General features: G+C 45.8%; 1 protein-coding gene across 4 annotated transcripts in view; it reads left to right on the forward strand.

Moving 5' to 3' along the window:
* The window catches only part of cdc42bpb (CDC42 binding protein kinase beta (DMPK-like)), an 86,351-nt gene that overhangs the window by 27,211 nt on the left and 45,153 nt on the right, over positions 1–13,987 (forward strand). For all 4 annotated transcript variants that reach the window (XR_012984067.1, XM_076272958.1, XM_076272960.1 and 1 more), the window contains exons 2-6: positions 380–471; positions 7,506–7,589; positions 8,929–9,024; positions 10,253–10,401; positions 12,862–12,955. Coding sequence is in view for 3 of the 4 variants with exons in the window: in XM_076272958.1 (XP_076129073.1) it covers positions 380–471; positions 7,506–7,589; positions 8,929–9,024; positions 10,253–10,401; positions 12,862–12,955 (515 nt within the window). In the remaining variant the exon portion in view is untranslated. The remainder of the gene's footprint in view (positions 1–379; positions 472–7,505; positions 7,590–8,928; positions 9,025–10,252; positions 10,402–12,861; positions 12,956–13,987) is intronic.

Here is a 13,987-nt window from a genome sequence, read left to right on the forward strand (position 1 = left end):
TACTATCAGACTGTTATCTAGCCTGTCTTAATGTTTCTGTTGGATTATGCTATCAGAACCTTGAGAAGTTCTGTTAAGATCTTTTTCTGAGGTGGAACTGTTGCCATGAATGCATAGATAATGGTAGTGTAAGCAGGCCATCAGGAAGAGCACGAGTGTCCTTCATGTTAGGCCTCAGAAAAACAAACTCTCAAGCAGCATGTGAGATTTGTTTACAGATCAGCCATGATAACGGTCTCTCTCTCCCTCCCCTTCTCCCCCTTTCCCTCCCTCTCCTTCTCTCTGTCTCTGGTCTCTGTGCCTTTCTTCTGCTTTCTTTCTTTTCCATTATTCCTTCCCTCTTTCCTGTTTTCTCTCTCCTGTTCTTTCCATCCTCCAGTGAAGCCGTTCACCACCACAGTGAAGGAGATGCGTCTCCATCGAGACGACTTCGAGATGCTGAAGGTTATTGGACGTGGAGCCTTCGGAGAGGTGAGAAACACACACACACACACACACACACACACACACACACACACCACCTCGCCTGTATCTACCCCAAACAATGACACAGCTCCTGCCTGCTGCCTCATCTTGTTCAAATGGGGGAACTCCCAGAGTTCCATTATCACTGTGAAAACTATCCGCCGTTTTGAATGTCTGCCGAAGTGCGTCAGTCAAACCCAAGGAAAACTTTGGAGGGGGAACCGGCTCCCATCGCAGTTCCCATCAATCCCCCTCTGCCCTCCCCAGGAGCCTTATCCACCACCACAATACAGTTTGTTTTTCCTTTCTTTTTCCTACTTTTTCTCTCTCTCTCACATTTACACACACACACACACACACACACACACACACACACACACACACACACACACACACACACACACACACACACACACACACACACACACACACACACACACACACACACACACACACACACACACACACACACACACACACACACACACACACACACACTCTCACACTCACTCCTTCTTTCTCTCCCTGCCAGTTGCCCCTAGGCCTGAGCCTCCCCAGCTGACATGGTGCTGTTGTACAGGGGCAGATCTGGGCGGCTAAGATGGATCATTTGTTTAACTGAGGAATGTGCTGGTCCAGTCCCTTTTACTTATGACCTGCTCAGCCCACACAATCACAATCTCATTCTCTCTCCCTCCCCCCCCCTTCTCATTCTCTCTTACACTCTTGTTCTCTCTTATTCTCTCTCTCTCTCTCTTTTTCTCTGTCTCACACAGACGCACCAAACACACACACAGACACAGACACACACAGACACACATCATGTGCGACACTGCTCACACACATTACATTGGTCTCTCTCTCTCTCTCTCTCTCTCTCTCTCTCTGACACATGTACATCACACACCTCCTTTTTCTCCGGCATACTCCCTTCCTGCACTCCCACCACTCTCGCACTATCAGGTTCACCTTGAACTCACTTGCACCCACAGCAAAAGGTTCCCACCACAATTAGAAATGTTTTCTATGCCACACGCCCTCTTGGATGTATTTTTCCAATTAGATTTTGGATTTGCTTTGGCTGTTAGTCGAATCTCTCATCCAAACTAACCCTAAAGAGACCCCCCCCCACACACACACACAGACACACAGACACACACACACACACATCCTTGTAATGGGCCTTTCCTAGAAAAACCTAGTGTTTTTCCCCCGCGGGCCTTTATATGCTTTCAACGTGATCCCTCTTTAAACTCCAGATGTTAATGGAGAGGCCAGATTATCAAATGTCTGATAATCCCAATTGCAAGGTTAGAGCAACACTCTGGATTGTTCAGCAGTGTTGCTGTGTCATGCAGTGTGTGTGTAGGGACTCTTGACCGTGAGAGCCAAATTCTCTCCAGTACTCTTTCTGTTGTCAGTGTAGTCAGTCCTATCGGAAAGCCACAGACGTTTATCTGGCAGCAGTGTTTCACCGCACATGTCAGATCATCAAAGTGACTTTCCAAAGTCAAGAACACTGTTTACACTAGCTTCTCATTTTCTCTATGTTTGTGTGCTTGTTTGCTTAAAGACACAATATCTCTCTTTTGTTATTGTTTTTACTGCCATTCTTATTTTATACTCAAAAACATTGGTTAATATGGAAATGAGCACTCATAACTTTCCTTCAACAAGTCTCGGAGATCTTGAGTTTGGTGAACCCCATTGAACCTCAGTCTTCAACAGTTTGTGGACAAATTCAAAGTCAGTGAATGAGTGTGAAGGAGGGAGAATATCACACTAAGGTTTTAACATTAGCTAGCGTTAACTTGACCGGCAGGTATTTCAGATTGTAGCTTAGACTCTGAGTCTTAAGTAGCTGTGGCTGTCTAAAGTTTAATTGGCTGTGATCGCGGCACAAAATGTATAATCCATAACTCGCAATCAGAACTTTTTTTTTTGGGGGGGGGGTGTTAAAGCGGTATATCCTGGTTATTTCTTGCTTTTCAACCGCGGTAAGAAAAAAGCCATACCGTCCTAGCCCTACTAGCAGCAGTGTTGGCACCAGCACTGTACCAGTACATAACGACTAGTCGACAGCTATCATGGAAAATGTGTCTACTAGTAAAAATGAGTAATGGTGAAACCCGTGGCTGTGGCTGTTCCTGCATACAGGAAGGAGGTCAGGACGGACAGAGCAGCTTCCAGGAAAGTGCTCAGGAAATGAGCAGCATCTCTGAGGAGCAACCGTGACGAAAATAGTGTCCCATCATCCTCCTCCCTACACACACACACACACACACACACACACACACACACACACCCACCATCCCAGACACACACACACACACACACACCAACCATGTTAGACACACACGCACAAACACACACTTACCTCTACCTTCCCAGAGACTCACACACACTTCCCATACAGTACATCACATCCCAAACACACACACCATATAGTATATACACACACACACACACACACACACACACTCCCTCCCTCACTCCCCTCTATAAAGTAATGCACCATGTAGCACATTCCCTGCACCACAGAGAGTGTTTTCCCCCTGGCCCTCCTGTACTGTTTGGAGTGATCTGCTGACTTTTACACAGAGCTGTTGGTGCTGCTGCTGGTGGTGGTGGTGGTGGTGGTGGTGGTGGTTGTGCTGCTGCTGGTGGTACTGCCGTCCAAAACGGTGTTGACTCATATTTATTTAGCACAGCTTCCGCACAGGGGATTGTGTGTCTGTGTGTCTGTGTGTGTATGTGTATGTGTGTGTGCTTGTGCTTGTGCTTGTGTCTGTACTTGTGTATTTGTGCGTGTGTTTCTAGACGTGCACATTTGCAAGTTGTTCTTTGACCCCCCCCCTTTCAGAAGGGTTTGTCCTGTTGCCGGCTTTTGGCGGCCGCCATGTCTCCTCCTCCTCCTCCGTCTACTGGCCTTTTCCTGTGGCTCTAACGTTACAGGATGCGTTTCCAGATAAGTGCACTCTGTGCATTTCCTGTTTATGAGTGATGGCAGCCACCATGTTGTAGACCTATTGGGGGAAAGGGGCAGAGAGAGGAGGGATTGGGAGGAGGATCAGCAAGGGCTCTTTGGCACCGGCCCTTCCAGAGGTGGAGCGATACAACAGTGCCGCATCCGTCTCTATTGTTAATGTTTTTAAGTCACCCAGGTCGTGGATATAGTATTGTCAGAGTGTTTTGAATGGGATGAATAGGCTAGTGCTTTGAATTGTATTATGTTTTGTATTAAGTGGTGTATGTGTTTATGATTATTTTTATATATAGAAATTATATATAGGCCTATTTTCTTTGGCGATGGAGAAATAAGCCCTTAATCATTTAGAGTTAAGGGGGAAACCGTTGTTTTTTTTAAATGCAACCAGTCACACCACATCCACTGATGCAGAATGAGAGGGAAAGAGTGAGATGGAGGTGAAGGACTGAAGGGCAGAGAGAGAGATGTGAGGGAAGAGAGAGAGAGAGAGAGAGAGGGATATGTGAGGAAAAAAAGGTTAGGGAAGTGGGAGGGTGTGGGGCTAATGGGTGGAGGAGTGGAACAGTCACCTGCTACTGTACAAAAAGAAGGAAAAAAAAACAGGGAGCAGTGTTCCTTCTGTGACAAGCATCTCCTGACGCCTGGTACTGACCGCCCTGGGATATGAGAGATAATAAAGGGGTGTGTGTGTGTGTGGGGGGGGGGGGGGGGGTCTTGGAGCAGATAGACAGAGGAAGAGACACAGAATGGTGTGTGTGGTGGAGGTGCTTGGGAAGATTGTGGAGTTTAATGCCTCACCTGCAGCCAGGCTTACCGAATTCATCAGATAAAGCAAATATAACATTGTTAGGTGTGTGTGTCGGGGTGGGGATGGGGTGGGGTTCACGCATCACATTAGCTCCAGCGGTAGTAGTGATGTGGCACAGAGATGAAGGAACAGAAAAAGGGTCTGATCTCTCTCATTGCAGTGTAGATGTCTGTTGCCATGGTGAGTGAAGCACCAGAGGGTTGTTGCTAAGCGATTAGCGATTAGTCTGCCTCTGTCTCTGCTGCAGGAGCATGACTGGACTAAGCCTACATTTTATGAAGTGACACTAAACTATAAATTGGCCTTAAACCCTGTCATTAGGGCTGCACAAGTGATCCATTTCTACTCAAAACAGCAATCACACCTCAATCATAGACAATCTTGGTACATCTATGACTCCTTGTGTGACAGAAGCTCACCAATCAGGAGCGCTGTGCTTCTTCTGCACCAGACGTCACATCACTCAGACCAAAGACCAGTCATGACTTGGTAGCTTGAGCTCCACCTGCTTCTCTGGCTTGTGGTTAATCGCATCATTGCATTGCTGCTCATGTGCATGAAGATAATTTCACTGGACTTCACTAGCTCATCCCTCCTCCCCACATCTGTTTGCCATAGTCTCTGTAAGCCCTCGGTGCTTACCTCAAATTAATTGCTTCCGGCCCATCCTTGTTTTGCAACACCTTTTGACAGTTGCTGTTTAACATTATTTATACTAGCAGTTACATTGACCTTTTCCCTCTGGTGCGATTCCTGCGTGTTTCTGAATGAGAGGCTCTCAGTCGGGGGCAGCAGATGCACTTTGCTCTTGGACCTGTCAGTGCTGGTGGTGAGAGTGTGGAGCTGGCCTTTCATCTCTCTGTTAGACGCTGGCTGCTAGCTCGCACTTTTGCAATCACGGCAGGATTGAATGTGTGTCTTTGCACGTGTATGTGCTTATCTGTGTGTGGGTGTCTGTTTGTTATATTGCTATATATACATTAGTGCGTGTGCGTGCTTAGGTGTGTTTAGATGTTTTGTGTATATGTCTGTAGACATGCATTTTTTTGTGTGTATGTGCGTGTGTGTGCGTGTGTGTGTGTGTGGGTGGGTGGGGGGTGGGGGGGGCTAGTCGCCGCTGTCCATGTACCTCCCGCCTCAGAATCAGGTCAGGCTGACTGTGACTGGCTGGCGAAATCCGTGTCTAAAAAAGGAGAGGAGGGAAAAGAGGACGACACACACACACACACACACAGGGAGGGAGAATTCAGAAGATTTTGGGCTTGGTTTGTTTTTGTAATGAGGTCAGTTATCTGGTGTGGTTAGAAGCCTGCCTGATAAGGGGAGCATGTGTGTTTGTGTCTGTGTGAGCCCTGTTTCAACTTGTTCTAAATGTGTATTTAAGACAGGCTTGACTTGCAATAGTGCCCTTTTGCACTTGTTAGTGTGTGTGTGTGTGTGCGTGCGCACGCTTGCACGTGCCTGTGTGTTTCTGTGTTTTATTTTTACATGCCAGGTGAGCAAGTCATGTCCCTTGCTGGCATAACGTTGTTTGCCGAGACGGCACATAAGGCACCAGCCAGGTGTGTTTGTGTCGTTGTGTGTGGTTTGTTGCTTACACTGGTGTGTGTGTGTGGTCAAGTAGGCTAGGGTAAGATGGGGGATGCGGGCCTGTGCTGCTGATGGTTGCTTTGGGTAAACGCACATTATGTGACGTCTGGTGAGCAGAGCAAAGAGCAGACTGCCCAAAGTGCAGTAGCCAACAGTGCAGCCAACACTGGAGACGCTTCACTGTGCTAAGTCAATAAGCACCGCAACAAGCCAGACGTCTCTCAAACAAAAGCACGCACACTGCTCAAGGGCCCGCTTAGCATTCTACCATATGAGACTATTGCAAAAGCACTCCAGACGTTTTGCCTGCTGGCTAGGCCATTGTGTTTGTGAAATGTTAATGAAATGGTTTGAATAGCTAAACATCCCAGAGCCTCCACTGCTACCCTATATGCCAGATGTTGTAAGACAAAATCAGTCTCAGTGTTAAAGTCTACTTGGCATGCTGTGACTTCATTCTAAAGGATTTTTTTATTTGATTTTATTTAATATATATTTTTTGTTTTTGCAGCAACCTATTTGAACAGAATGTTTTTTGTGTGTCAAATTTGGAAAAGGAACTACATTTACTGCGGGTGTTAGTGACTGGTATTATATCCCTATTCAGCAATGCCGCCATGATGACTGTTAAATAATTTACATACCCATCCTGCATTTGTGCCCTGAATAACAGTTGTAGTAGTCATCATCATTGAGGATCTTAGCAAATGAGGAACTTGTGAAGCGATAGAAGAAGAAGAAGAAACAATAGTTCTCTCCATTCTAGCCATCATTTCTGGTAACAGTGACATCTATTACTCCTCTTTGCTATAGGGCTTAAGTGGCTTCTTCCTTTTACTTTTTATTGCTGCAATGATTAACCCAGAGATCACCAAGTTCCTTGTAACCAGACATATAGGGAAGGGAATGTGCTGCTGTCACAATGCAGCACCCCCCCCACCCCCCCCCACACACACACACACACGTACACACCCCACCACCCACCTCCCAATACTTGTCACATGGGTGTGCCTATACAGTCTCATAGGCTACATAGACTGTGTGTGTTTGTGTGCGTGAGAAGCAGCCAGCATTATTCCTGCTGCCCTTATTTCCACTGTCTACTGACTCATTGCTTCCTCAGGTCCCCCCTACACACACACACACACACACACACACACACACACACACACACAAACACAGAGCAAATGACTGATATTTTGTGACTAATCCAAGGACTGTTTGTTTTTATAGTCTTCACTAAGGAAAGATTTGATCCATCTCAAGCCTGCTTTGACTCCTTAGGCATCTCCCACTCACTCTTTCTTTACTATTCCAAGTAGTTAAATTTGTATGTTTTTTTTTGGTCAATTTGGGAAACATTTTAACCATCTCCTTTGCCCTCTTTTGATTTTGTGGAGAGACATCAAAGATCAAAATGATGAATTAGTGAGAGACTTTCCCTCCTGGGGGAAATGATTCAAAGTAGGGCAAGAGTAAACAAGATCAATAAATAAATGAAAGAATGAATGACTGAATGAATAAGAACCTAGTAGAAACGGCATTTCTCAAATCCCTCTAATTAGCTGGATTTGCAGTTGCCTGTTTAAAAATGCATTCTTCAAACCTCTCTCACCACCGGGCCTCGCCAATCCGTTTGCTTTTTTTTTCTAGGTTGCTGTGGTGAAGATGAAAAACACGGAACGGGTCTACGCTATGAAAATCCTCAACAAGTGGGAGATGCTGAAAAGAGCTGAGGTAAAGACCTGCTGAACTTTCAGACCAGTGTCATTCCTGCACACCTGTCTGCCTCACCTTGATTCCTCCTATGGTCCGTGTCACCAACACACCCGTTGTGTCACTTTAGTACAACCCCCTCAGACCTGTCTCAGTAGGGGTGCGCATACAAATAATTTTAAATATTTAAACAACTGACAGTGGTATTCGGTTAATGTTAATATTCGTGGAGTATTTCTTGAACAGTTAACTGTTATCTGTGCACACCCCTAGTCTCAGCAGCACATACTGCCTCATATCTGTCTCACCATAGACTCCCACTGACATTGTGTTCCAGTGGCTGAACTGATTAACCAACTGGTTGTTACCCAGGAAGCCTGCCGACTGTATATGTGTATAGCACACAAAGATGTATGTTAATTTAATACATGTAATGTAAATCAATACCGCCCAGGCTAAATGTGAATCTATTTCATTACCAAGACGAGTATACATTCAGTAGGTACCTTGCACTGAGCCTAGTGGCACTCCACTTCTCCATGTTCGCCCAGGTAACACCAATAAGCCTCTCTTGCACCCCAAAACCCCTTTACTACCCAAGCCAGTTCTCAGGAGGCTGTAGCTTTCCTCTGCAGGAGGCAAATGGAGTAAAGAGGGGAGGCCATTTTCTCCCCCCTCTTATGCTCGCCTCCCATGTTCTTGACCTACTTTCCGTACAATCACTTCTGACAGTGCCCCTAGGCCTCTCAGTGCTGTGTCAGGCGAGCTTTTGTCAGCCAGGGCTGGTCAGTAATCCCTCAATCCCACTTTGAACATAGCAAGGCCCCCAGATCCTCCTGCGCGTCTTCATAAGACATGCTATATTCTTCTGAAGTGTTGTTGTAGGTTAAGACGAAAAGCAGAGGCAAGTTCGTTAAAAAACCATGCACAGCTTACAAGATTGGTAATATTAGGAAATTAATATATATAAATAAATATATTATTTCATAGTAAATACAATGATAAATATTATCAATAATTCAATGAAGGTTGGTTATAGTGCTATTCTTGAGATTACCCCAGGTCAGAAACTATACACATATACTGGGGAAAAACAAGCTATGCTAAAACTATGCACAGCATACAATGTTGTAGATACTAGGAATGTAATATTTACTTACTAAAACCTATTTGAATTAAGTTGGCTGCAGTGCTGCTTTTGAGAATACCGAAAGTCTGAAACTCATAATGTATGTTTTGCTCAACATTAAATTGGAAGTGTGGTGCATATGCCACACCAGAGCAGGATGCAGCCAGTGTGGGGAAAAAGACTGTGTCACTCACTTCCTGGTCCCCCAACCCCACCCTTGTTCCCCTGTAGACGGCCTGTTTCCGGGAGGAGAGGGACGTCCTGGTTAACGGAGACTGCCAGTGGATTACCACCCTACACTACGCCTTCCAGGATGACAATTACCTGGTAAGAACAGACACACAGCCAAACACTGCAAACAACCCATTTTGCCTGATTTTTAAAAAAACATTTTTTAAACAAAACACACATGAAATAATTACAGAAGAATACCAGTACTTTCCTGAAACGAACGTAGGCTGTCCCTGCCAAAATACAAACACTTCTACATGCCTGATTTTTATTTCTTTCGCAAAGACAACATGCAGGAAACAAATGTGCAAGAAATAACAGCGCTTTCCTGTAGAGAACGGACACAGCCAAGCTGCAAGTGCCACAACATGCCTGGTTTAAGAAGTTAATACATCAGTGATTTTGGCTGTGTCTGCCGGTTGTGATGAAACAAATAGGGTTACTTAAGTTTAAAGCTCGAGCGTTAACAAACATCTGTTGTCATAGCCCATGTACACCACATTCTTAGATCCATAGGTTTTCCCTTTTTAGAGAACACGGTGCCACAGCTTTAACTCTCTCTCTACTCCCCACCCCTAGTGCCTTCTGATGGACAATGGCATGCTACTAATAGGGAAATTCTGGTGAACATATCCCATTTATCATAGTAGCACGCTCTCCCCAACATTATTTCAGTGTAAAGTAATATTACAGTTACACTACTTTCATTTGTACTATGCCCCCGCTGAAGGCACGAGCCACTACGCGTGGGTGTTTTTATCAGTCCTGTTAAGACGTCATAAAGATAAAAATTATTTTACGGAAAGGAGTGCCTTTGCTGCCAGATATCTGTGCTCTCCTCTTCCTCAATTGATTCTTTTTTGTACTCTTTTGTGCTGATTTCTTTAATTCTTGGAAGACATGTTGTGGTATCCTCAGTTGACTCTTGTGACTTGATGCCAAAGACCACCCAAAGCTTTTCGATTTAGAGCACACCAACAACCTTTTTTTTTTTCAGATTGACCTCTTTCTCACTCCCTAGTGTCTGTTGATGGACTAATACATGCTACTGATGGTACACCCTGGTGAACATGTACTACTGATAGTACACCCTGAGGTGCATTCAAATTCGCAAACATAGGCGAACATTTGCAAGCGGTTCTCTGTCTGCCTTCGAGTTCTCTGCAAACATTTTACAAACACTCAAACACATACAGTGTGTGAGCTGGACGAAAGGTTACCGTTAAATTGATGTTCTATGGAGCACATCACAATATGAAGCTCAACCAAGCGGTGGTATAATGCCAAACGTTACCTTAATGTTCACCCCTCTCTCCACCCCCAGTACCTGGTCATGGACTACTACGTTGGGGGTGACTTGCTGACCCTGCTGAGTAAGTTTGAGGACCGCCTCCCGGAGGACATGTCCAAGTTCTACGTGTCAGAGATGGTGCTCGCCATCCACTCTATCCACCAGCAGAACTACGTGCACAGGTGAGACACACTGCACCATGGTAACCAGGCTCCTAGTAATACACCTGGCCAATAAGCAGCACAGGTTAGACACAAGGTGCCAGGGTAGGAGGCTACTATTAGCAGGGTTGAAAGTTCTCAGGCAATGTGCGGGAATTCAGGCATGACCTTTGACGTTTATGCTGTGAAAATAGCCACAATTACGATAATTCAGGTGCCCCCTAGTAATCTGCCTTCTAATCTCCAAGTTCAGGCATTTGTCATTTGATAAAAGGGCTAAAACCTCCATTCAGCATAACATTATTCATTGTGCCTTATCTATTTCTTATCCTTATGGGAAGTCACTTTGGCCTAAGTGTAGAGCTTTACTGTGAGCTGTGTGAACATTTACATTGAGGGGCACTGCCACTGATTGTATGTGTGTGTGTGTGTGATAAAGCAAGAGAGACAGATAAGAAGCACACGTAGGTGTGTTGCCGTAGTCGTCTGGCCATGAGTAAGTATAGCCTGGTCAGATGTGTTGACAGATGACTAAGATGTGGCTAAGATGGTCCCAGTAGTGTGGCTGCCTGTAGAAGGGGCCTCTTCCTGGACCCTCTGCCCAGCAGGGAGAGCATGTCCTGGGGAGCCATCCGGCACAGCTGGGCCTCTCTTCCTGCCTGCTATGCATCCAGGAAGCCTGCTCACTGCTGCTTCCCTCGGGTGACAAAAACCACACACACACACACACACACACTTACATGCGCACACACACTATTCTTGTCTCTCTCTCTATCTCTCTCTCTGTCTGTCTGTCTGTGTCCTGTACACCTCTCTTGCCATCTATTTCTTAGATTAGATTAGATTCTTTATTGTTATTGCACCGCTGAGGACAACACTACAATGAAATGACATAGCACCCCCTGAAATATTAAGAATAAACATACTTAAAAACTATAAACAAATACACTACTCACAAAAATTCAGGGATATTTGGCTTTTGGGTGAAATTTTAGGATGAACCTAAAATCCACTATAACCTTTACAGGTAAACTTAATGCGACCTTCTCTAAACTTTTGAATGTGCATGTCCAACAATTCAATGTTTCAGTACTTTCAACACGCACACACACACGCACACACACACACACACACACACACACACACACACACACACAGGATATCTGATTGAAGAGATCTCCCCAGCAAGTCTCAGCCCCCCCAGTGGGCATAAGTCTCTAAACTGTATGTGTAAGCATTTGTCGTTCATTTATTTAATTTTCATTTATGCATTATATCCAAAGAGACTTACAGAGACCAATTACAGTGGCAGCAGGGAGTCTAACCTACACCTTTTGTTGCTACTGCTTGCTACTGTTTCTCAGCCAGGACACTACCACCACAGTTCATAGTTCATTCATAGTCATCCACACATTCATGTAGAGGGCACTCTCCCCATTCCCCTTCGGTGCCCCCTTCTCCTCATGATCAAATAGAGGCCACGGCAGTGGTGTCCGAGGCCATATTATCCCCCTGACTGTCCAGCGTTAAAAACATGTGTTTGGGCCATTCATGTTGGTGAGTCCCACTCCTCATCGCCCATGACCCCCCCACCCCCCACTGTAGGCAGCCTGGGAGAGCAGGAGTGCAACCGAGCGAGAGGGCACTTAATGGGCCGGCTTGCTTGTGTGTGTTTGTGTGTTTGTAGGTGTGAATGGGCCTGATTGTGCGTGTGTGCCTCCTTGCATGTGTGGGTTTGTGTGTGTGTGAGAGGAAGCGAGAGAGAGTGAGTGTTTCTGTGTGTGTGTGTGAGTGAGTGTTTCTGTGTATTTTCCTGTGTATGTGAGTGTGTGTGTGTTCCTGTGTGAGTGTGACGGAGCGATGAGTCCTGCCTGCTGTGTTTACTTCGTGCCTGTGGTGCCCAGCGTGGTGCCAACCCTGTGGAACAGAGGCCACTCTGTGTGTGGCCATTGCAAGGCCAGCCGGGCAGAGCCCTTACCCGCCACTCCGAGACCAGTGACACAGAGACATACAGATCAGAGAGAGAGAGAGAATGATGGAAAAAGGAGAGAGAGAGAGACATAGAGGGAGAGAGAATGATGGAAAAAGGAGAGAGAGAGAGAGAGACATAGAGGGAGAGAGAATGATGGAAAAAGGAGAGAGAGAGAGAGACATAGAGGGAGAGAGAATGATGGAAAAAGGAGAGAGAGAGAGAGACATAGAGGGAGAGCGAATGATGGAAAAAGGAGAGAGAGAGAGCAAGTATGATGGAAACCGAAAGAGAGAGCGCTTGATAAAAAAAAGATAGAAAGACGTGAGGAAGATTTGCCACGAAAGGTGTTTGTGAATCATTCTATCGAGTGATTTGCTAGAAAGAATCTTGCATTTCATGTTGTGTTTTGGTGCATGTTCTCAACATAGTCTCTCATTCTCTCTCTCTCTTTCTCTCTTTCACTGTATGTTTTTATTTTATTTTATTTCTCTCTTTCTAATGGTTATCAGGGACATCAAGCCAGACAATGTTCTGCTGGACATGAATGGACACATCCGCCTGGCTGACTTCGGTTCCTGTCTTAGAATGATGCCCGATGGCACGGTAAGACTTCTCCCCTCGCCAGGCTATTGTGCGGGGATCACACTGACCAGCGGCAAGCGGCAGGTTTCCTATTATACTCTTTGGTTCGGCAGCGGAACAGTGGCAGTGCTGGCGTAACGCTAGCACTAAACAAGCTGAGCGTTGAACTTGGTTCAACTTTCAAAGCGCAACGCGAGCGTATTCAGGTGTCAGTTTAGGCACACCGTTTGTGTTACTTAAGAACGAGAGAGAACTTATTATGGTCAGAGCGCTGTGTTACGCTTGCCGCTGGCCTATGTGATCCCTGCCGTAAGGTGGCAATGTAGGGGGCCAACCACATGACCTGTTCCATGCGTTCTGATTGGATGCCCATGAAAATCTACCTATTGATGGTTAATGTACCCCAGGAAAAAGTACTTGAACATTTCTTACCGACATCGCTCAAAAAGTTATGTCAAAAGTTGTATCATCAGCTGAAAACACCAAAAATTAATTAAATAATGAAGATTTGGGATAGCCGCAGGTGAACTGGTAGATCAAGGTACGAACAACTGTAACAAAGGTCTAAGGTTCCATGCCCATGGTGCACACAGGCTGATCCAAGAAGACAATGTATGCCTGTACTTGTACATTGCCTGTAATGATGTGCTGTGAAGAAGGTGTCTGCTAGGGATAACAAAACTCACAGGATGGCATACCAGAGGCACAATGCCACCCCTTCCGCTGCCCAGACACATGGGAAACAATAGCAAAATTGCACCTCCTCTCCTGATGTCGTCCGTGGTCATTGTGATGGCTGATTCTTACGGGTCAAGGCCACATCTGGCTAATGTTTCACCACCAGCCAGGTCCAGCCCAGACGAACCCAGCTGGGTACGACGCACTGGGCACTGGAAGTGGTTGTAGTTGGTAATGGGAGGGGATCGCGCTGGCTGATTGGGTAATTAGAAAGTGGCGTATGTGTGCTTGTGCCAAGTGGGCACACTGTGACGTTTAAGGGGGGGGGGGGGTTTGGGTGGTAAGTCGACCAAGAGCGCAGATGCGTCTGTTAGT

This window comes from Alosa pseudoharengus, unplaced genomic scaffold, assembly GCF_046254945.1.
Source record: "Alosa pseudoharengus isolate Yale_2024_CS ecotype anadromous, Long Island Sound unplaced genomic scaffold, YU_APseudo_1.1 YU_APseudo_1.1_scf_7, whole genome shotgun sequence".
In the NCBI taxonomy this organism is placed as follows: Eukaryota; Metazoa; Chordata; class Actinopteri; order Clupeiformes; family Clupeidae; genus Alosa; species Alosa pseudoharengus.